This window comes from Eulemur rufifrons, chromosome 4 (assembly GCF_041146395.1).
Source record: "Eulemur rufifrons isolate Redbay chromosome 4, OSU_ERuf_1, whole genome shotgun sequence".
Classification (NCBI taxonomy): domain Eukaryota; kingdom Metazoa; phylum Chordata; class Mammalia; order Primates; family Lemuridae; genus Eulemur; species Eulemur rufifrons.
The window spans coordinates 21,242,273-21,264,847 of NC_090986.1; the positions used below are offsets into that span (position 1 = coordinate 21,242,273).

The 22,575-nt window shown below is 43.2% G+C and overlaps 1 protein-coding gene across 10 annotated transcripts in view; it reads right to left on the reverse strand.

The window, feature by feature from the left end:
* The window catches only part of GGACT (gamma-glutamylamine cyclotransferase), a 43,721-nt gene that overhangs the window by 19,253 nt on the left and 1,893 nt on the right, over window positions 1–22,575 (reverse strand). For 3 of the 10 annotated variants that reach the window (XR_011233481.1, XM_069467621.1, XM_069467623.1), the window contains exon 2: window positions 20,759–20,917. The exons of 2 other annotated variants lie outside the window; for them this stretch is intronic. Coding sequence is in view for 3 of the 8 variants with exons in the window: in XM_069467616.1 (XP_069323717.1) it covers window positions 16,204–16,264 (61 nt within the window). In the remaining 5 variants the exon portion in view is untranslated. Of the gene's footprint in view, window positions 1–9,340; window positions 9,396–16,203; window positions 16,298–20,758; window positions 20,918–22,575 lie in introns of those variants that run through there. 5 more of the 10 variants (XM_069467616.1, XM_069467617.1, XM_069467626.1 and 2 more) reach the window with 5 other exon arrangements.

A 22,575-nucleotide genomic window follows, 5' to 3' on the forward strand; every position in this document is an offset into this window, starting at 1 on the left:
CAACATTAAATAAACTTCCAAAAAATAGAATAGGAAGGAGCACTTCTCAGCTCCTTTTATGAGGCCAATATCACCCTGATAACAAGACCAAATAAAGACACTGATAGAAAGAAAAACTACAGGCCACTGTCTATCATAAACATAAATGCGAAAGTCCAGAACAAATACTAGCAAATCAAATCCAGCAATATACAAAAGGATAATACATCATTACCAAGGCATGTTTCATCCTGGGAATGCAAGGTAGTTTAGTATTTAAAAACAAATGAATCACCATAGAAACAGATTAAAATAGAAAAACCATATGATGATCTCAATAGATGCAGAACAGACATTTGACAAAAGTTGACAAACTCATGATAATAATTCTTAGGAAACTAGGACTAGAAGAGGCTTCCTCAATCAGATAAAGGGCACGCATGGAAAACCTACAGCTAATGTCCTTTTTAACGGTGAATCATCAAATGCCTTCCCCTCAGACTGGATGCAGGGCAAGGACGTCTACTCTTCCCACTTCATTCAACACTGGATGCTGGAGATTCCCGGCAGGGTAATAAAGGAAGAAAAAGAAATAAAAGGCACACAGTTTAGAAATAAATTTTGGGCCGGGCGCGGTGGCTCACGCCTGTAATCCTAGCTCTCTGGGAGGCCGAGGTGGGCGGATCGTTTGAGCTCAGGAGTTCGAGACCAGCCTGAGCAAGAGCGAGACCCCATCTCTACTAAAAATAGAAAGAAATTATATGGACAGCTAAAAATATATACAGAAAAAATTAGCCGGGCATGGTGGTGCATGCCTGTAGTCCCAGCTACTCGGGAGGCTGAGACAGGAGGATCGCTTGAGCCCAGGAGTTTGAGGTTGCTGTGAGCTAGGCTGACGCCAAGGCACTCAATCTAGCCTGGGCAACAGAGTGAGACTCTGTCTCAAAAAAAAAAAAAAAAAAAAAAAAAAGGAAATAAATTTTGAAAAACTATCTTTTCTTTTGCAGTTGACATCACTGTATAGAAAATCCAAAGGAAATCTGCAAAAAAGTTACTAGAACTAAAGAGTTTAGCAAGACCTTAAGAGACAAGATAATATACAAAAATCAATTGTATTTTTATGTACTACAAGAGAAAAACTGGAACTTGAAATTTAAAAATCCAATATAATTTAAAATAGCACAACAAATTTGAAATACTTAGGGTCAAATTTAACAAAATATGTGCAAGATCTATGCACTGAAAATTCAAAACACCATTGACAGAAATTCAGTATCTAAATGGAGAGATATACCATGTTTTTGTGGATCATTTTCATTGTTAAAATACTAATTATCCCCAAACCAAGTTACAGATCCAACACAATCTTAATGAAAATCCCAGTTTTTTCTTTTTGTAGGGACTGATGAGTTGATTCTAAAATGTACATAAATGTTTAAAAGATATAGAATAGCCATGACAATATTGAAAACGCTGAACAAAGTTTGTATTTCAATAATCACTACAAAGTTACAATTAACAAGACAGTATGAATTAGAGAAAAGATAGACATTAAGATCAATGGAACATTCTTTCTGGGATAATGAAAATGAGGTGGAATTAGTGGTGACAGTTGTGCAACCTTGTGAATATACTAAAAACCACTCACTTGTACACTCCAAAATGGTGAATTTTATGGCATCTGAGTTATATCTGAATTAAAAAAAACACAACTTAAGAAAATCAATGGGACGGAACAAAGAGTCTAGAAGTAGGCCCACACTTGTACGGGCAACTGTTTTCAGTAAAGGTGCCAAGGTAATTCAGTGGAAATGGACAGTCTTTCGACTAAATGATGTGGGAACTACATATCCATATGCAAAAAAGTAGATTACAAAAGCCCCTCTAATCTCACTCCATATACCTAAATTAACTCAAAATGTATCCAAATGTAAGAGCTAAACCTTCTAGAAAAGAAATCCTTTGCTAGGACACAAAAGCACAAATAATAACAAGAAAACAGGAGTAAGTTTTGACTTCATCAAAATTTAAAGCATCTGCTCTCAAATGACCCAGGTAAGTAAATGAAAAGACAAATGAAGACTGGGAGAAAATACCTGCAAAACATTTATGTGATAAAGGACTTGTATCCAGAATATAAAAAGAACTCTTATAACTAAAGAAGAGAAGACACAACCCAATTAAAAATGCGCAAAATATAGCTAGAAAGTGGTGGTATGCGACTGTGGTCCCGGCTACTTGAGAGGCTGAGGTGGGAGGATCTCTTGAGCCCAGGTGTTCCAGACCAGCCTGAGCAACATAGAAATACACTGTCTCAAAAAACAAACAAACAAACAAACAAAAAAGAAATGGGCAAAGATTTAAACACTTAAGATTAAACACAAAACGATTAAACACTTAATCAGAGATACATGAACCTCAGGTAAGCACATAAAAAGATGTTCACTATCATTAGCCATTAGGGAAATGCAAATAAAAACCACAATGGGATACCATCATACACCCACTAGAATGGCCAAAATTGAAAAGACTATCAAGTGTCAGCAAAGACGTAGAGCAACTGAACTCTCATACATTGCTTCTGGGAATTCAAAATAGTACTGCAACTCTAGAAAATAGTTTTGACGGTGTCTTATAATAAACACACATTTATCACACAACCCAGCAATCTCAATCTTGGGAATATACCCAAGATTAAGGGAACCCATTTACCCACATTATGACCTGTCCATGACTGGAGAACATTGTGTTAAGAGAAATAAGCCAGGTATAGAAAGACAAATAGCACCGGTTCTTACACTTGTCCACAAGTGTCCACATAGGCAAACACAGGAACAAAACCAGGACCAGTGATTGTGCGAGGCCGGGGGTGGGTGGGGTGAGGAGAGAAACAGGGGATAGCTGATGACTGATGGTTCTGGAGTTTCTTTACCAGACGATGAAATGTTCTGAAACTGACTGGGGTGATGGCTGCACAGCTCGGGAATATACTAAAAGCCACTGGATTGTACATTTTAAATGGGTCAGTTGTATGATATGTGAATTATACCCCAATAAAGCTGTTAAAATACTGCAATTCTCTACAGAGTTCGTTGTGAATATAAAAACAACATTAGAACTATTTCTATCATAAATGTAATTGTTCATGGGTGATTGTGAAAGCCTTAAAAAAGCAATCTAGCTGTCAAAAAGATGTTGTAGTACATATAATTCAGTTATGTATCCCAGTTAAAAAAAAATAAAGAACCATGATTCCTAAAATAAAAAATAAAATAAAAACCTGCACAAGAATGTTTACAGCAGTTCTATTCATAACAGCCAATAACTGGAAAGAACCCAAACCCCCGTCAAGTGGAGAATGCACAAACAGGCCGAGGTGTGCCGACACCGCGACACGGATAAACCTCCCTGCACCTGCTGGGTGGAAGGGGCCAGACGCAAGACCACACACTGCACCTGCCCACACATCCTGGAAACGGCAAGGCCTGGGGACAGCGCCGCTGGGGGCCTCGCAGGGAGGGAGACTGCCTGCAGAGGGGCCCGAGGGCAGGTTTCGGGTGATGGACAGTCCCGTATTGTGATTTTGGTGGTACATACGTAACCACAGACATTTGTCACAAAATTCATGGAACCTTCAAAAAACATTCATTTAACTTTAAATAGTAAATGGGTGGATTTTATTGCACGTAAACCAATAAAGCTAATTTATTTTAAAAAGTAAAAGCGTTTGAACAAATCCTTTTATCCCCCACACCTTTACTTGTATTGTAATTTGTTAGTGCTCCACTTGGCTCATGCATTCCTCTCTCCCCCACTTGGAACGCAGAGGCTGAGAAGTCTCTCCGGGGTCTCCTTTCTCAGCCTTTGGCCCAGGGGAGCTTAACTCCACTTCCAGAGACAAAGGGGAACGGACAGCCCCACCCCGCCACCACCTCCTCAGCCAGGCCCCGAGGGGGCCTAACAGGGATCACAGCCAGGGACAAACATTTGCTTCCATTGTTTTCACCTGCCGGCCCCTCCCAGCTAAGGACTCTTACGTCTCTGCCATCTCTTGACCCTGTGAGATCGCTTTATCTCAACTGGGGTTTTGTTGTAGACAATTCCATTTCTTCACATAATCTACCTTTGTTTTCCTAGACTCTTGGCCAAGGTTGTTTGGGTAAGTGTGTCCCCGGGACACAGTGTCCTAAAGTACAATGGAGTGATTTTCTAAAGAACTGGGACATGAGATCTAACAAGCCTGATGTACGTGGGGGGAAAATGGGCCAGAATCTTTGAAATCCCAGTGACTCCGACAGCCTGGGCTGCACTCCCCACCATCTCCCCCAGGGCTCAGGACAGTGGGGTGTCACTTTATCCCTCCCAGACCATCCGAACAGCCCCAGGCGCACTCACCTCTTCTTCCCCAAGCTGACTCTGCACTGGGAGTGAGCTCCTGGCTACACTCACCTATGTCTCATTAAACATTAATATTCCTGGCACATTCAGTTTTTGTATTTCCAGTTATATTGCTCCTCATACTTTGCCATTAATTATTCACACAACTTCCCTGGACTTTGTTTTATATTTCCTCTTGGTTATCATTTTCTGGGATAAGCAAGATTTCCACGTTGGTCAAGAATGGCCCCAGAGAGCCGCCTACTCCTGACCGCTGTTAGTGCCAGTGTCCACGTGAGTCCTGTCTCTTCTGACCCACCTTGGCGCTGTGTCTGGCTGTGGAGGCTCTTCTGAGACATGGGGGCTTACCTTGCCTGGCGCTATGAACACGGAGAGGAAATGAGATTCTGGAATGTGCAGTGCAGGCCAAACACCATGCAAGGAGTCGTGGTCCCGGCACATCAAGTGCATGCCGTCCTCAGAAGGAAGGCACTTCTGTGCAGCAGAGTCTCCTACTTAGAAGAACCTGGGACACCTCCACCTGGGGCCCTTGGGGACAGAGGTACTGCTCAGTGGGGGGCCCCGGGCTCATGCCCTTGGCTTCTGAGCCTCAGTTTCTCTGTCCAGTGAGACAGCACCTCCCAGAGGAGGATGGGCACCCCTGAGAGAGCACCCCTAGCATGGGTGGGTCCAACAAATGGTGGTTGTTTTGAATGAAATAAACAACAAAGACAAAAACATTAATTCTGCTTAAAGGTCACGTCCCAGCACCTCCCCGCCCTGAGGGGGGATGGGAGACCAAGCCTCAGTGCTGGGACTGCAGCAAGGTGAGGACAGCAGTGGGGTGCAAAAGGACGGGGCTTAGGGACCCAAGGGACCTCGCTCAACCTCACTGGGGCTTAGGTGATGCTTAAATGGGGACAGAAATTCTCATCAGGCCTATCTCATAAGTGCCACACGAAGGCTCAAATGACTGGCAGTACGCAGACGTCACTGTGGAATTTTATTCCTCTATAAAATGGCAAGCCCCTGCCCACTGCCTGTGTGGACTTGACAGAAACTACCCGGGATATTCTGTACAACTGAGGCCAGTGGAGGCCTGGGTCTTGACTTCCATTTTCATAAATACACTTCAGTTTTGCGCAGGAAAAAAAAATTGTGCTGCATGTGACGCCTCAACATTTATGTTCCAGGCCCCTCCCCAAGAGAGTTTGATTTAGTAATTTGGGAGTTAGGGGTCAGGAACCTGTATTTAAAATGAAATACAGTATTTTAAAAAGTTCTCCAGGTGATTCTGGCAATTAACCTTTTGGGAAACTATTAATTGTGGGAGGGGTCTTTCACTTTTACGGTAATGGTCTTGAATTACTAACTTTTAGGTTAAGGAGGATTCTTCTTGCTCTATATACTATAAACACAGACAAGATACACTAATTCATTTTCACGGGATGTTTTAAGAAAGATTTCTGCTTAACCTTCATCTACATGGAAAGTTCAGTTAACCAAAAAAGCAAATTTCTCATATTCAAGATTTAACATTTGGACATATATTTTTTAAAAATGCTCTAAGTGTCCAAGTTATACAAAAGGAAAACAAAATACATAAAAATGACAATAACACAAAAAACCTTAGGATAACCAAAAGGTCACCCTTCCAAGTTTAGTACGTATTAGCCCTTTAAATATCCCCACCATTTAATGTAACTATGAGACTGTTATTTAAATAGTAACACTGAGTACAAATTTTCTAAGAGCGTTATGTTTTAGTCTCCTATGATTCAAAGTCAACCGAAGTATGAATAGTAAGCAACAAGAATGACCGTCTGAAAAGTGTGGAATAAATTACATTTTTTACTTTCAACACCTGGTGTCACCAGCATAACACAGTACACAGCTCTGAGTGCTCTGCGCTGGGTGTGCCCTGGCAAGGTGGCAGCCACCGTCACAGGGGAGCGGAGCCCCAGGCCCAGGTCACCCTTCCCGAAGCAGGATTTTAACCACACCCCAGATGGCTGCTATTTCTGGGGAATGTACAGGTTTAAAAGACGGTTGTTATATTTGTTTTTCATTTCCAGCACAATGATGCAAGGAAAAGACCAGAGCGACCTAGACCTGAAACAGCTTCTCTACGACATTTCTCAAGCCAAGGCCCGTCCTCCTCCTCCTCCTCCTCCCCAACTCCTGACTCTGCTGCCCACTGCAAGCGCAGTTCTACTCCCAAAATTCACAGATAATCTTGTTCTGATGGGCTTGGTGATGACGAGCCTAAAATGAAAAATCCAAAATCTCTGGAAAAACTTCATTCTTTAAAGTCATTTGCGTTCAGGGCAGACTTCAAAGAAAGGGGAGATTTCAAAAGGAGAGACCCAAGCCCTTACCGGGCAGGACTGCAGATGGGAGTGCTGTCCTGCATCAGGGATCGGTCAGAATGGTAAAGCCTGGCCCAGTTAACCACCTGACAACGTTAACAGCTTTCATTTGCACATTTAACTACTGACAGCCAAGGAAGCTCCGTGCTTATAAGATATAACTGAAAAAATAACAGCCCTGATATTTCACAACTTGAAAATGTGTTTTGAAACGAGGTCACTTGCCACGTAGCTCTCACAGCAAAGGGATCCTGCAAAACTCTCGCTGCAGAAACTGGTTTCTGCCCACTCAGGGTCTTGACCCTCTGCCCTCCCTGGCTGTGTGCAGTTTTTGACACTGGTAACGATGTCTCCTCCTGCTTCCCCACGTAAGTCCATCCTGGATGACCACCTCCGAAATGGCTTCACTGCCACTCCGCACCAAAGCTGGGGTGACCTCTCCAAGACACGTGCCAGGCTGTGCCTGGCTGTGTGGCCACGCGGGCTCTGGCGGGGAGCCTCTCACACAGCCCCCACTGAGCCTGCCCCGGCACCCCTGTCCCTGTGTGATTCCTGCCCCTGGACACAGGCCAGGTTTAGCGACCCACTTCCAACAGACAGAACACAGAGGAGGTGGGGGATGTTACTTCCAAGGTTAGGTTATGAAAAGACTGCGGCTTCCACCTCGGGAGCTTCCTCTGTTCTCTCCCAGGAAAGCCACTGCCACGCTGTGAGCCTCTCTACGGAGGTGCCACGTGGACAGGCACTGAGGCCTGCCAACTGTCACGTGAGCAGGCTGAGCTGCCCACAGCACGGCCACCACCCTGGCTGCAGCCTGTGAGAGACCCCAGGCCAGAATCACACAGCCAAGCAGCCCTCAAATCCTGCCCCGCACAAACAATGGGGTAAGATTTGTTCTCAGCCACTAATGTTGGGGGTGATTTGTTCCTCAGCAATAGCTAAATTCCAGAGGGCTGAGTCTAAATTTCTTTGCATGGCTCACAAAGGCCAGGTCCCGCCGGCCCTGGCTCACCTGCGCTGTGGTAGGGCCTGGTTTCTGTCTGCTCACAAGGCTGCTACTACCTTAAGGCCCCCTAACTCTTCTTTCCTCAACATCCTGCCTGGCAAAATCCTACTGGTCCTTCAAAGCTTCCAGGTCACTTCAAACGTCACCCCCTGTGAAATTCCCCTGGACCCTGAGCCCTGGGGGCACAACTGATCCTGGAACACTTGCCTCGCACCTGCTGGGGTCCCCGTCTCCCTGGACTGCTGAGAGGGCCCAGGCACCAGTGTGACTTGTGCTTCCCGACTCTCGACCCTGGTTCTGGGGTGTGGTGATGGTTTAGTGGACGTCTGCGCAGAGAGTAAACCATTGGTTAGTTGCCAACCTGATGTCCCTTCATCCCTGAACATGTTAACGTCTGTTTTCTACCGGGACATCTCTCATCTAACCACACGCAATCCTCACCATCAGGCAACACCCACGACTAGGATGACCACCTTCTCTCAGGCCCTTTTGAGCTTTTTCAATTGTCCTAAAAACATGCTTTATAGCAAAAGGACCCAGCACAGAATCCCAATTGCATTCAATAATCCTGTCCTAAAATTTAACTCTGACAGTTTAAATCTGGAACAATCCCTCAGTCTTTCTTTGACTTTTATGATCTTTTAAAGACTTTGGGCTACTGAATTTGTGGACTGTCTCTCAATTTGGGTTTGTCTGATGTTGCCTCCTGATCAGCTCCAGGTCACACACCTGCAGCAGGAATCTCGACATGATGCCGTGTTCTCGCCGCCCATCAGGCGGCACATGATTTCAATTTGTCTCATTATTGAAGACATTCACTCTGATCCCTCCACTAAGGTGGGGACTGCCAGGCTTCTCCATGGTGAAGTTACTCGTGTGCCCTCTATAGCTGGTAAGTATCTTGTGAGCAGGGACTTTGTGCAGAGACCTCATTCACCATCAAACTTGCCACTCGTGCATTTATGTCGGTCTGTATGGATTTATGGTTTCCTATTACATCCAGGGCTACCATTATTTCTTTTGAAGCTCAAATTGTCCCTAATTGGACAGATGGAGATAATTCCAGAAGGCTTCCCTGTCCCCTGGACCCATCCTCATCATTTTTGGAGCACATTTCCCTTGTTTTCTGTCTCAAGATATTCCAGGCTCATCTTGTACTTTCCCTGAACCAGCCCTGGAATCAGAAATTCTCCAAGGAGCCCTTATTCCTCTTAGCGAAAAATGGTACTTGGAAGCCAAGATCTGGGTGTGACGTTTGCTTATTGCTACTGGGGTACGTCTGCCACCAGCTCCCTCAGAGGAATACGTTCCCGTATCTACACACACACACACACACACACACACACACATTGACTTCTACAACAGCTATATTTATTGAAAACCACACCAATACGCTCAACCCAATCCACACCACAGGATTCATTCCAATTTTCTGCATTTCTATATTTATAACTCTTCTCTGACACTGGGAAACCTGTCTCCCATTAGCTTTGGTGCAGTAACTTATCCTTCCGTATGTAACTGATTTCCAATCTCAGCCACCCCCATCTCCCCTGCTCGGGCTCTGACCTTGCATCAGGACGACCCCCCTCAAGGTCTGCCTACTCACCCGACTCAGGCTCAGACTCTCCACACCAGGTTCCAGGGCTGGAGACAGACTTCATCTCTTCATGGGGGGAGCCGCAAAGCCACGCTGCACGGGCACGTGCGAAGGGCGTGGGAAGGCTCTGCAGCCAGGGGTGCAATCGGCGCACCAGGCCCTCTGTCTCACTGCGAGCCTGTAGCTTCCATTCTCCAGCTCCCCTCATGAGAGAAAACGGCTGGTGGAGCTCCAGCCACAGCACTGCATGCAAAGGAGCAGGAATGAGGAAGGCAGGTGGGGCACCAGGGCCCTACTTCCAAATGAACCAGGTTCCTTTGCAAAAACCTCCCTGGAAATCCCACACATTTCTGCTTGCCTCTCGTTCACCATAACTTAGGCACACGAGTCAGTCTGGCTAAAACAGGATCAGGAACCAAGAAAGGAGAGAATGGATACTTAGTGGCAACTAGCAATTTCTGCCATTCTCACTTTTCATATTTACTGGCCAACAGCCTGCTGTCAGGATTACTGAAGACCTCAAATGAACCTCTGGAAGCAGTCTGAGTCCTTATGCATCTCTAGGTTTACACAGTCCCAAGGAATGTCCCCCTGCATGCACAGAAAATCTCAGAGATGCTTAAATGGCGGCTTGGATGTTGTATCAGTACTTCTTTGTTCATCTAAAAATCCCATATGTGAGAAAATGTTGCAATTGCCCTCCCCAAGGGTTTGCTGAGTCTCCAAGAAAACGACCCCCTATGAGGACAGTTTATAGCCCTTTAGCTGTGTGAAAACACGGTGCCAGAGCAGATCAAAGCGCCAGCCCCAAATACTGCGGCATTAAAGAGACAGGGGAGCAAAGAGCGATGACAACAGTCCTAACTCTCTGCCAATCAAAGGAAAGGAAGAAAGGAAAACAGGGGAGAATAATAATGCAGTGGAGGACACCCTCAGGAACATGGCAATCGGCACATAAGAACCACCCTTTTGGAAGCAGGGAGATTTATTTTGCAAAATGCCCCAGGAGGCAAGCCTTGGCAACACATTTCAGATAAACTCATCTGAATCGATGCCGTGTCTCTGCAAGGAAAATTGAAAGGGCTGTCATTTAAGCAAAGATGTTACAGAAGTTTTTCTCATTATAAACATCGGTGCTATTTTTTGATATTGTTCTTATATCGTTCAGGTCGTAGATGTGTAGTGTGACTCCCTGCAGCAGGAGAAAGCGTGGGGTGGGCAGAGCACACACTTTTGAACTAGATGTACTTCACTTCAAAGTCAGGTAGAAGCCTGCCATCTTTTAGCTGTGTGACCTTGTTCAGGGTATTTCATCTCTCCGAGCCTCAGCCCATCACCCAACAAATGGGATGATAATGCCCACGTTAAGGATTGATGTATGGAGATAACACACATAGACACAGATTCTGGCCCACGGGTGATTTTTACAACTATTAGCCCCCTTCTGAGAGAACAGTATATTACAGAATTACCATAAGGACTAAATAATGGAACGTATCACAGATATAATAGTGCCTGGCATATAGCTTGTGTCCAATAAATATGTAGCTTACTCGTCCATACAGAAAGCCATATATTAGTTATCTAGTATGGTTAACTCATGTTCTTTATAATGAAATTTAACCTTTTATGCACACAAAAAAATTGTACAAATGCTTCTCTGCATTAAACATAGCGCACGACAAATGACGCAGCACACGCATGTTCCTAGCAGCACTATTCACAATAGCCACGAGGCAGAAGCAACCCACTGCCCGTGGACAGAGGAATGGATAAACAAAGCGTGGCGCATACACCCACACGATGGAATATCATTTAGCCTTAAAAAGGAAGGAAATTCTGACACACACTCCAACATGGATGAGCCTGGAGGACATTATGCTAAGCAAAATAAGACAAATGCTGTAGGATTCCATTTATGTGGGGTACCTGGAGTAGTCAGATTCATAGAGACAGAAAGTAGAACAGTGGGTGCCACAGTTGCGGAGAGGGAGAGAATGGGGGGTTGTTTAATGGATATAGAGTTTCAGTTTTGCAGGATGAAAAAGTTCTGGAGATTGGCTGCACAAAAATGTGAATATACTCACTACTATTAAAGTATACACTTAAAAATGGTTGAGATGGTAAAATTTATGTGTTTTTTCTATAACTAAAATAAAAATATAAATGATTTAAGTTTGCCATAAGAATACAGGGTCATCATGCTGATTAATTATGGGCTGTGCTACAGATTTATGCAGTTGCTGTCCAGCACGGAATCCACATCAAGCCTCTGAATGTACTCCAGAACCTGCTTTCTTGAATAGATACCTGGGATTTATTAGGACATAGGTGCCAAAGGAAAAAGTGGAACTTGACATCTTTTGCTCTATAATATTTGCTAATACCATCGGAGAATCATAGGATGTTAAAAGCTGGAAGAAACTTTAGAAATTACATTTTAAAGTTGAAGAAAGTGAAACCTACACTTTAATCAAACTAAATGATTTGCCTAAGATCATACAGGCAGTAATCACAAGAAGAGTAGGGAAAAAAGAGAAACTGTATCTCCCTGCTCCCTCTACAATCCTCTGGACAGGGCAGAACAATGGACGCCACTCTCCAAAGTCCTTACCTTTGAACTGCACTGTTTAGCATGCTGCCACCAGGGGGCAGCAGGTGTATAGTCTGGTATTCTAAAGCCCCGGGACTACAGGCCCCAACGCATTTCCATTAACCCCTCCGCCCAACCCCCAGGATACATACATGCACATATATGTCACTTTATTAACACAATTCCAATAAACCTCAAGTTTAAAGGAGATCCACAAATAACTTTTTAAACAAAAGAAAGACTTGGGTCCAATTGAGGTAATATCCTTACTAAAACTACACTATTTCTGATTTATTGCAGTCCTAATTGGTGTAAAGGTCAATTAATATGCTAATTTTAAACCAAAAATTACTTGACTGCAGAAATCCACCCTTTTTTTTTTTTTTTTTTTAACACTTTGAACCAAACTTTCCTGGTACTTGGCCTCTGAGGCTTTGAACCACAATCACCTTAAGACGCCCATCTGGCAATCTGTCCTCAGTATCCTTTGTCAGCTCAGTTTTTTCTTTCCGATGTCCCTACATTAGAAAGGAAGGTCTGTCAATAGGTCCAACCCTCCAGCAACTTTTCAGAAACAAAAATAGGGAGATTCAAGTCACAAAATAAAACCTACATGTCACCGTGCTTCCAAGTAGATGACAGAAACCTGTTTTTTAAATACTACCACCCACTGGAAGCCCAACCTCAGCAACTCATGGAAGAGGCCTGAGTTTACAGACAGGGCTTCTCTGAGCAATGACCTTGTGTACCTGGGGACTTTTACAGTTTCACCTGGAGGAGCAAGAGATGACAAACAACATTAACAATGGCATTCTGGTAAGCAATCCAGGAGTCAACTCTATACTGTCAAGCAACAGCCACCAGTGATCACGGTTCCTAAATCATCTAAAGGAAGAGATGCATGATCTTTAGTTCACAAACAGAAATTTGGAGCAGCCCATTTAAAAAACAACTGTGGCACTATAGTTAAAGTGCATTCAAAGAAATTACTCTCTGCTTATGTCCAATTTGCTTTCATATAATTAACTATTCATGCATGGCAAAAGCAAATATGGCGCTCTTGGTTACTGAGGGTAAAATAAGAATGAGACATTCACAAGCTGCGTATAACAAAGTGTTGCAAAATGCATCATGTATTCAGATATTATTCTGTAATCTTTTGATTACAGAGCTCTCAACTGGTGAGATTTAAGAATGATTCCTTTCTATATAATATTCTGGTTTTAATTTATTTTCAGTATAGACTAGTTACCATATTTAAATGTGGAAAATCATCAGTAAACCAAAAATGTTTATTTTTATAACAGATATATAAAATAAATTCAGTAATTTGTTCAAGAATTATTTAGAACAATTTTTTAAGGCTGGGTGTGGTGGCTCACACATTGTAATCCTGGCACTCTGGGAGGTCAAGGCTGGAGGATCCCTTGAGTTCAGGAGGTCGAGACCTGCCTGAATAAGAGCATGACCCTGTCTCTACCAAAAATAGAAAAAATTAGCCGGGTGTGGTGGTGCACACCTATAGTCCCAGCTACTGGGGAGGCTGAGGCAGAAGGATTGCTTGAGCCCAGGAGTTTGAGGTGGCTGTGAGCTATGATGACACCACTGCACTCTACCCAGGGCTACAGAGTGAGACTCTGTCTCAAAAAGAAAAAAAAAGAATAATCTCAAAAAACCTAAAATCAGATAATTAAAAATGGAAACAACTATTAGGATGGCTCAAATAAAAAACAAACTGATAATATGAAGTGCTGACTAGGGTGTGGAGCAACTGGAACTCTCACGCATTGCTGGTGGGGATGCAAAGTGGTACAGATACCCCGGAGAGTTTCTTCTAAAATTAAACATACAATTTCCATATGATCCAGCAATTGCACTCCTAGGAATCTACCCTAGAAATATGAAAACTTTTCTTCATATAAAAACCTATATACAAACGTTTATAGCAGCTCTACTCATAATCACCAAAAACTATAAATAATCTAAATAGTGCTTTAACAAACGGACAGACATGCTGTGTATGTCCAGACAATGGCAATAAGAAAGGATACACACACAGATGAATCTCAAAGGCATTGCATGGGTGAAAGAAGTCAGTCTCAAAGGTTAATACTATATAATTCCATTTATATGACATTCTGGAAAAGGCAAAACGTATAAAGACTGAGAACAGATCAAGGACATCAGGGATGGGAGAGGGGGAGAGTTTGACTACAAAGGGGCAGAATGAGGGAGGGTTTGTTTTGTTTCCTGGTTTTCTTGGTGGTGGAACCACTCTGTATCAGGATTGTGATGATGGTCACAAGAATTTACACATTTTAAAACTCAGAGAATTGTACCAAAAAGTCAGTTTTACTGTATATAAATTTAAGTAATAATAATGAATGAAAGCATGAGAGCATGCAACTATTCTAAAATGGTTAAAAATGACAGGTAAAGGAATAAGAGTACTCTGCATGAAATCAAATTAGTGCCTGGCAAACATTAACTGTTATTAAAGAGACTTGAGAGATGTAAAAACCAAATACAATGAATGGGCTTTTTTATTCTGACCTGAAAAAACCAACTGCACAGACCTTTTTTTAGAAAACTGGGGAAATCTGAACACAGTAGTAGATGATATTAAGGAATTTTTGTTCATTGTTAGGCAGAATTGTAGTTATGCAAGAAAAAAACAACTTTTAAATAAAATTCATACTAAAATATTTGGGGGTGAAATGACATGATTTCTGGCATTCGCTTCAAAATCCTCCAGAAGCACGAGAACAAACGAGACTCCAAAACACAAAGGAAGAGGGCAAACGGAACAAGGGTGGCAAAGCCAGCAGTGCACACGCCTCTGATGCCAGGTGGCTGGCAGGTGAGGGCTGTTAGCTCCACTTCTGAGCATGCCTGGAAACATTCATAGTACAGCACTGAAAAACTGGGAGAAAGGAGGGAGAGGAGGAGGGAGGGAGAGGAGGAGGGAGGGAGGGAGGGAGAGGAGGAGGGAGGGAGGGAGGGAGAGGAGGAGGAGGGAGGGAGGGAGGGAGGGAGAGGAGGAGGGAGGGAGGGAGGGAGGGAGGGAGGGAGACAGGGTTCATCTACTTGGAAGTGTCCCTATCTCTGCAGGAGCCAAGCTAGAGCCAGTTTGTACCTAATTGTTATGCAGAAAGGGCAGGATGATGTTTCCACTTGCCTTTCTTCATCAGGGGTTTGCTATTTACTCAGGCACAACTAAAAGACCAGAAGAAAAAGACAGGAAAGGGAAATAGATGTTTTCTAACTGAGGCCTGGATCACAAGGTCGACTTCGAAAACCATTCATTTGATAAGGAGATACTGACACCTCCAAGTCACAGAGAAATCTGAGCACCAAGAGTGCTCTTTGCTTTCCATGATAGACAGCCACTGCCTTCGCCTCTGCAGCTTAATCCCAAACACTGCCAGTGTTACCGACGGTGGCTTTGTGACAGTCCTTCTGCCAAAGCAACACTATAAAACACCTACACCCGCCACCTCTACACTGAAACCTGGGCCACTGGAGTTCAGAATGTGTTCCATTTGCCTAACACACTTGCAGGTTAGCACAGATGGAAAGTGACCACAGAGACTAGAGAAACCTAGTAAGCGGCAGCAAGGAACCAAGCTTCTGGAAAGTTCTTGCAGCTGGTATATTCAGTGTATCACACTGGATCTCAAGCACTGGGACGCTGGTACACCTGGTTTATCTGTAAATCCACCTGACATCCATTGTAAAAGATCTTGCTGTTCACAATTCTTCATCTGATTGTCACATTAACAGTGACTTAGACTTTGTAAATATTTCCAGGAATGCCATCCAATCATTCTTTATTCATTTATAAGATACACTGATTTCCTCTCATAAGCTTTTACTAGGCTTTCATAATCTGTATCCAACTTTGCAGAAAACCATATCAAACGAGAAAGAGTAATTCAAAGCAGGCGGTGGTGATTATTCTCAAAAATAATGGCTCAAAAAAAAAACACATTTCCAATCTCAATGCTCATAAGTTAGTGAAACCATCATGAGATGTAGAAATATTAATAACTTTCATTAACTTATCTGCCGCATATACCTAAGTGCAGATGACAAAAGCAGGGAAAGGAACTTAACACTCCAAAGCATAATCTGAACAGATAGGCATGAGCACAGCATCATATGAGAAGTTCTCTCTCATCTACGCTTCCACACTCTAATTTATTTACTCCGGCATGACTCAAAACATCAGAGTTCCATGAAAATACTCTCGACTAACTGGAAATGAATTCTTTCTTACCAGGTGCCACGACGCGGAAGGCACTGTGGCGGAACCGAAACGAGGACAGCGTGGTTCCCATCCAGTCAGAGCTCACAGTCCAGCAGTGTTCAGGCTCGTATGAAGAACAATTAATTACACAAGACAAAATAACATGAAATTTAAATAAGTACAATAGCGCCTGCAGCAAAACATTAACAGTGCAAAGGGGCAGGAGTTCCCCAGCTGTGGGGTGGATGGGGCTCAAAAAACGTGGTACCCCAAAGTGAAGGCCTCGGAAGCAAAGTTTCTCTCTGCCTTATCTCACCCTCCTGTCTCTGGCCCCTCATTCTCCCCCGAGGCTAGCCAGAGAAACCATAATCCCTCTTCCCTAAGGCGGATCTTAGAAGCCGGACCTCTTCCAAAGCCAGCCAGGAAACCTAAAAATAGGACTCCAATCTTCCCCCTGCCTTTCTGTGTAACAGGGGATCATAGAGAAATTATGGAATGAGACTCTCATTCCAGAGGGGTCCTGCCCCATGCCTGGAAAGATGAAATGCTACAATACAGAGGCCAAGAAGAATCCAAACAGACAGGCCTGGCTGGGTTTCCCCACTCGGTCTATTTCCATGAGCTCATACCCTTTTTGTCTAACCGCATTTTTTACATGGCTGTCCTGCTTCACTGAACCTCAGCATAAATATGGACAGCCACCCTGTGTCTTTGAGTTTTCATTCTGAGAGCTCCCGTGCCATATAAAACTATGATTAAATAAACATGTTTGTTATGCTTTTCTATTGTTAACCTGTCTTTGTCATAGGGTGTCGGCCATGATCCTTATGATGGGGAGAAGAGGGAATCAAAGAAGGCTTCTGATCACAGTTCAGTTGAGCTCTGAAGAAAGGATTTCACATGCGGAACCCAAGTCTCCTTTCATCCAAAAGCCCCTCCTTTCAATGCTGAGGAAGGAGAGACCTGAAGGGTAAGAACAGGACGGGCGTGGAAGAGTAGCCTGAACACACCTGGAGGATTATTGGCACCTGGTCTTAAAGTACCTGCCACAAAAAGCCTGAAGAGCTGCTCAGATCCTGTGGTGACTATTGTATTGCAAAGTGAGGTAGACTGAATAAAGGCCCCCACAAAGTCGTCCATGTCCTAATCCCCAGAACCTTCAAATATGTTACCTAACATGGCAAAGGGACTTTGCAGGTGTGATTAAGTTAGAGATCATCCTGGATTATCCAGGGGGGCCTACGTCCAGTGGTAAATGTCCTCAGAGGAGACAGAAGAGCAGACAGACACAGAAGAGGGGCCGAGTGAAGACGGAGGCAGAGACTGGAGTTACGTAGCCACCAGCCAAGGCAGGCCAGGAGCCACCAGAAGTCGGAAGAGATAAGGAAGGGTTTTCCGTAGATCCTTTGGAGGGAGTGCGGTCCTGCCCACACCTTAATTTCTGATTTTGGATTTCTGTAAACTGTGAGAGAATAAATTTCTATTGTTTTAAACCTCCCTGTTTGTGGTAATTTGTTATGGAAGCCCTAGAAGACTAATACAGTTACTAAATAACTCTTCTATCAAGTCAGGATAGCAAAGGCTGACCTGGCTTCACGTGCTCAGTGCGCTACAACAGCCAGGGTGCCTACGTGACAGAAGAACTGCTGTGGGAAGCCACAGAGTCTCCCTGCTATAGATATGACAGGTAAGATATTCTCAAGGTAGTACGGCCTCATTTCAATCAGCCCAGAGAAAGTAACTGGCCCAGTCCACAGTTTCAGGACTAAAGGTAAAAGGAACTGTACATAAACACTGGACTGTCGTTGGTCCAGTTGGTTGGTCTAAGTTGGTTCCCACAGGGTTGCGAGCTAGCAGTTCTGACATTGCTGTACACGGACATGAGCACCGAACAAGTAAGCGGATGGCCGATGGAGAGAGCCGGGTTTCCCACTGCTGGAGCGGGAGGTCACAGACAGGCCCATGCTCCGTGTGGTAAAGGATGACAGCTGGAGACACCAGTGTGAACGCAAGTCTAGCTTACTACAGACACAGATGGCTACACACAGAAGCATTTATACATATGTGCATATACACAGGTTAGTGTACTTACATGGTTCTTTGTTCCGTCAGCTGAGGGGACCCAAAAGTGATGACACTGCAGTCGAAATGAGCACACCTAGCACCCAGCTCTTGGTTTCTAATACCATTTCCAATAGACGGGACTGAGGCTCCTTGGAGAAACGGCCGATTCTAAGACTGGTGCAGGGAATATATAAGCTGAATTTGGAACATCTAGTAGGGCCAGAAAGCAAGGAAGTGCTCAAAAATAAATAAATAACCAGCCAACGCACAATGATGGGAGTTATGTCAGAGGGACACAGATGCCAAAAGAGAGAGCTCCCAGTGGGCAAAGCAGGAACAATTTGAGGAACAAAATAAGCAGTATTGGATTATAACTTAAAGTATAAAATAAATATCCATGAGTCCATAATGATATAAATGACTGTATAGATAAATGTGAGAAAATAGAGAAATCTGTGCAGAAAAAATTCCAAATACTTTATATAGATACTTCACCCTCAAGGAGGTGAAACATAATTCCTAACTCCTCCCTTCTTAGGTGCAGGGTGCTCACAGTGACTTTCCTTGAAAGGGTACAGTATGAAAAGAGGGGAAAAGTGTAACTTTACAGCGGACAAACCTGACAAACACTACATCAGCCAGGTCATCAAGGTCAACAGCAAAAGGGATAAGTCACGTTGACAGTATGTAGCCTCAATACGATGTGATGAAACAGCACTTTACCTCTTGGTCTTCCTCCCCGAACCCACACCCCTGGCAGCAGCGATTCTTTGTCTGGTGAAGGATAAAGCAAATGACCAATTTATGCTAGTGTTGTTGGGAACTGAGATTTTTGGAGTGGAAGAAAGAGGTATGCATATAAGATCTATGATGTTAAAAAGAAAAACCCTGTAGTCCAGAAACAGACTTGGAAGTTATCAGCATGAACTCATGAAATATTTTATCCCAAACAATGTTTTCTTCTCTCTCTATCCATGGAAATGGCTTAACAACAACTGCCAACCCAACAGCAATGAGCACTCCATGGTCCGGATCGTGGTCTCTAAATACCATTTTTCAATTTAAAACAGCTAACCAGGGTGCCTTGGACAAAGGGCTGATTCCAGGTTTGGGGCAGTAAATCTGACCATGACTTCCTCTTGCTGTTGAGATAAACTTCAAAACTCAGTATGACCCATAAGACTGTCTCTGCCTCGCTCCCTTTTCCACCCCATCCCCTCCCTGCCAATGCTTCAGCCACACTCACCTCCTTCCATCTCTTCAAATCTGTGACTGGCAGCCCCTCCCCCAACAAAGGTGTTCACATCCTCATCCCTGGAACCTGTGAATGTATCATCTTATATGGCAAAAGGGACTTCACAGATGTGGTTAAAGTTAAGGATCTTGAGATGCAGAGATTAATCTGGTTGGGCCCAACCTAATCACATCCATCCCTAAAAGTGGAAAACTCCTCCTGGCCCAGATCCAAGAAAGAGAGATGTGATGATGAAAGCAGGGTCAGAGAAGGGCAACACTGTTGGCTTTGAAGATGGAGGGAAGGGCCAATAAGCCAAGGAGTGTGGGCAGCCTCTAGAAGCTGGGGAAGGAAACAAAACAGATTCCCCCTAGAGCCTCCAGAAGGCTATTATCCCCATTTTTCAAACGAAAAAGTTCAAAATTGCCGAGCTAGTCAGTGGCAGTGCCAGGATCAGAAGCCAGGCAGTCAGACACAGGAGTTAGTGCCCTTAACCATGACACTAATATTTGTCTCCCAGGTAAGAAACATAAGTTCTAAGACCTTGTGCATTTATTAACACAACACCCACAGTGTTCAGAATGGCTTAATAAATAGCTGCTGAATATGAACAAATGAGACAAAGATGCATTTTTCCCACTACTGTTTTTTTAAAGAAAACATTTTACTATGAAAAGTCAAATATATACAAAACTAGGGGTAATGATATAACGATTCCTTAAATACCCATCTCCCGTCTTTGTCATTTATCCACACACGGCCAATCTTAATGCCCACATTTAATCAGCTTGGTATTACATTATCTGGTGGAAACAGCCCCCCTTGAAGAGCATCTTGTTCAGAATCACAGGTTCCTAGTGTTCACTACCTGTTTGTTTATCTGTGTTAACGTGGATTTTAAAAAGAAATCTTAAAATGGGCAAGTCTTTCTAGGCAAAACACAAAACAAAGAAACTGTAAAGGGGAGGTTGACACTTTTCACTATATAAAATTAAAATTTTCTGCAGAGCATATTGTATACAAAGTATAAAAAGCGATAGGGAAATATTAATAGTTGTAATATATCTGACAAAAATTAGTATTCTCAACGTATAAATAATTCTAATAAATAAGACCACAACCTAATATAAAAATGGATAAAGGAATGAACGTACGGTTTCCCCCTATTATTCTTAAATGACAAAAAGACAAGAGCTTCCAGCTGGCATTATTTGTCAGCACACTTCCTCTGGTGTTGTAGAACTTAGGAACAATGAACATTCTAGAATTGAGGATAACAGTTCTCACCTGTAAGCCTGTATCTTCAAAAATGTGTTGCCTTGGAATCCAGCACCACAGTGAGTCTCAGAAGCTTCAGAATCTTTCCATAAGACACAGGGAAAAGCGTGCCAACTCACACAGGGACCAGAAAGTCTATGTGGCCCAAATATCCAGTTCTTAGACCTGCTGGGAGGTGAGATAAGAGGAAGTCAACAGAAGAAAATTGAGTGTTTAAGAGATAAGGAGTTTAAAAGCAAAAACAGATGAGTCAATTCTCCATTAGAAGGCAATCTCAGGCACAAGGAAGGAAAGTATCTCCACTCAGTGGGAAAACATGGCCCACACACTCAAGGGGCCAAGGAATGCCTTGAATAAAGTTTCCAATGACCTAGAGAAGGGGTTCAAAGTTCTCAACCTCCTTCAGAAATAACAGCTATATCCTCTCCTACAAGTAAGGAAAATAAGAAGAGAAAGAAAAAGTATGTTCTCAGCCATCAGGCAAAGCCTATTTTAGTAATGTTGAGCTTCCTTGATGAGGGTTTCCAAGTCTTTTAAAGTCTGATAAATTTAGATTTAAAAGAATTCAAACCACTTCTGAAGTACACTTGCCAAAAACGGTGAACATGAACCTAATTAAGCCTTCGGATCTAACTTTCAGTTTACAGGAAATAGACGGGAGAGACGAGCAAGCTAAACCATACTATTCAAAAGGCAGCGAAATAAATCCTGAATGTACATCATGCTATAGGCAATCAACCGAGTGACATCAATAAATCATTGGCATTAAAGAAACCCACCAGGACTGCTCTAGACCAGGGTCAGCAAACTATGACCTGTGGATAAGTACAGCCTTCGAGTGAGTTTTAAAACAAAAACCTTTGAAAATTAAATATTATTGGAACACAGCCATGCTCATTCATTTCCATACAACCTATGGCTACTTTTGCATGACAATGGCAAAGCGGAGCAGTTATGACACAGACCACGTGGCCTGCAAAGCCTAAAAAAGCTGTACCTGGTCCTTCCCAGAAAAAATTTGCCAAACCCCTGCCGTAGGTTGAAAGAGACAGCAGATATTCAACAAAATACCATGTGTGGTTCTTGATTTGGATTTGGATTCACACAAACCAACAGTAAAAATAAGCGTGTTTTTGAAGCAATCAGGAAAATCTGATCATGGACTAGGTTTTAGAAAACTCAAAGAATTATTGTCAGTTTCACTGGGTGGTGATAATGGCATTATGGTTTTACCAGAAAACGCCCTTTCTTTGGAGGTGAACACTGAACTATTTAGGGGTGAAATGTTATGTTGTCTGGAATGAACTGCTTTAAACTTCAACCACAACCAAAAAAAAAAAAAAAAAAGATAAAGCAGATATGGTCAAACAAGAATTGTGAAATCTATTCGATAGATATCAGGAAATTCATTATAAACTTCCCTGTGCTTTTATGTTTCCTTAAAATTTTCCGAATAAAAAGGAAAAAAAAAATCAGAAAACCTTGATCAAAAAGTAGAGTTTATCACCAGAGAGCCTTTCTTTCCAGGCACCCCTCTGGCTGCACCCCTCCCCACACAGAGTCTAGCCCCACTCAGCACAACAGCTGTTCGCTTTTCTCTGAACAGTTTCATTTTAAGCTTTTTACCTTTGCTCAGGGTGTCTACCACCAGGAACACCCCATTCCACTCCTCTGCTTATAAAAATTCACTTTCTGCTTAAAGTCTGTTCCAAATGGGGCCTTCTCCACGGCCTTTGCTGTGTAATCACCTCTGGGTTCCAAGGGCACATTGCCTCTGGTTTCACTCTTCTTAGCATTTCAGCTGTTTACCACGTCTACTATCTCAC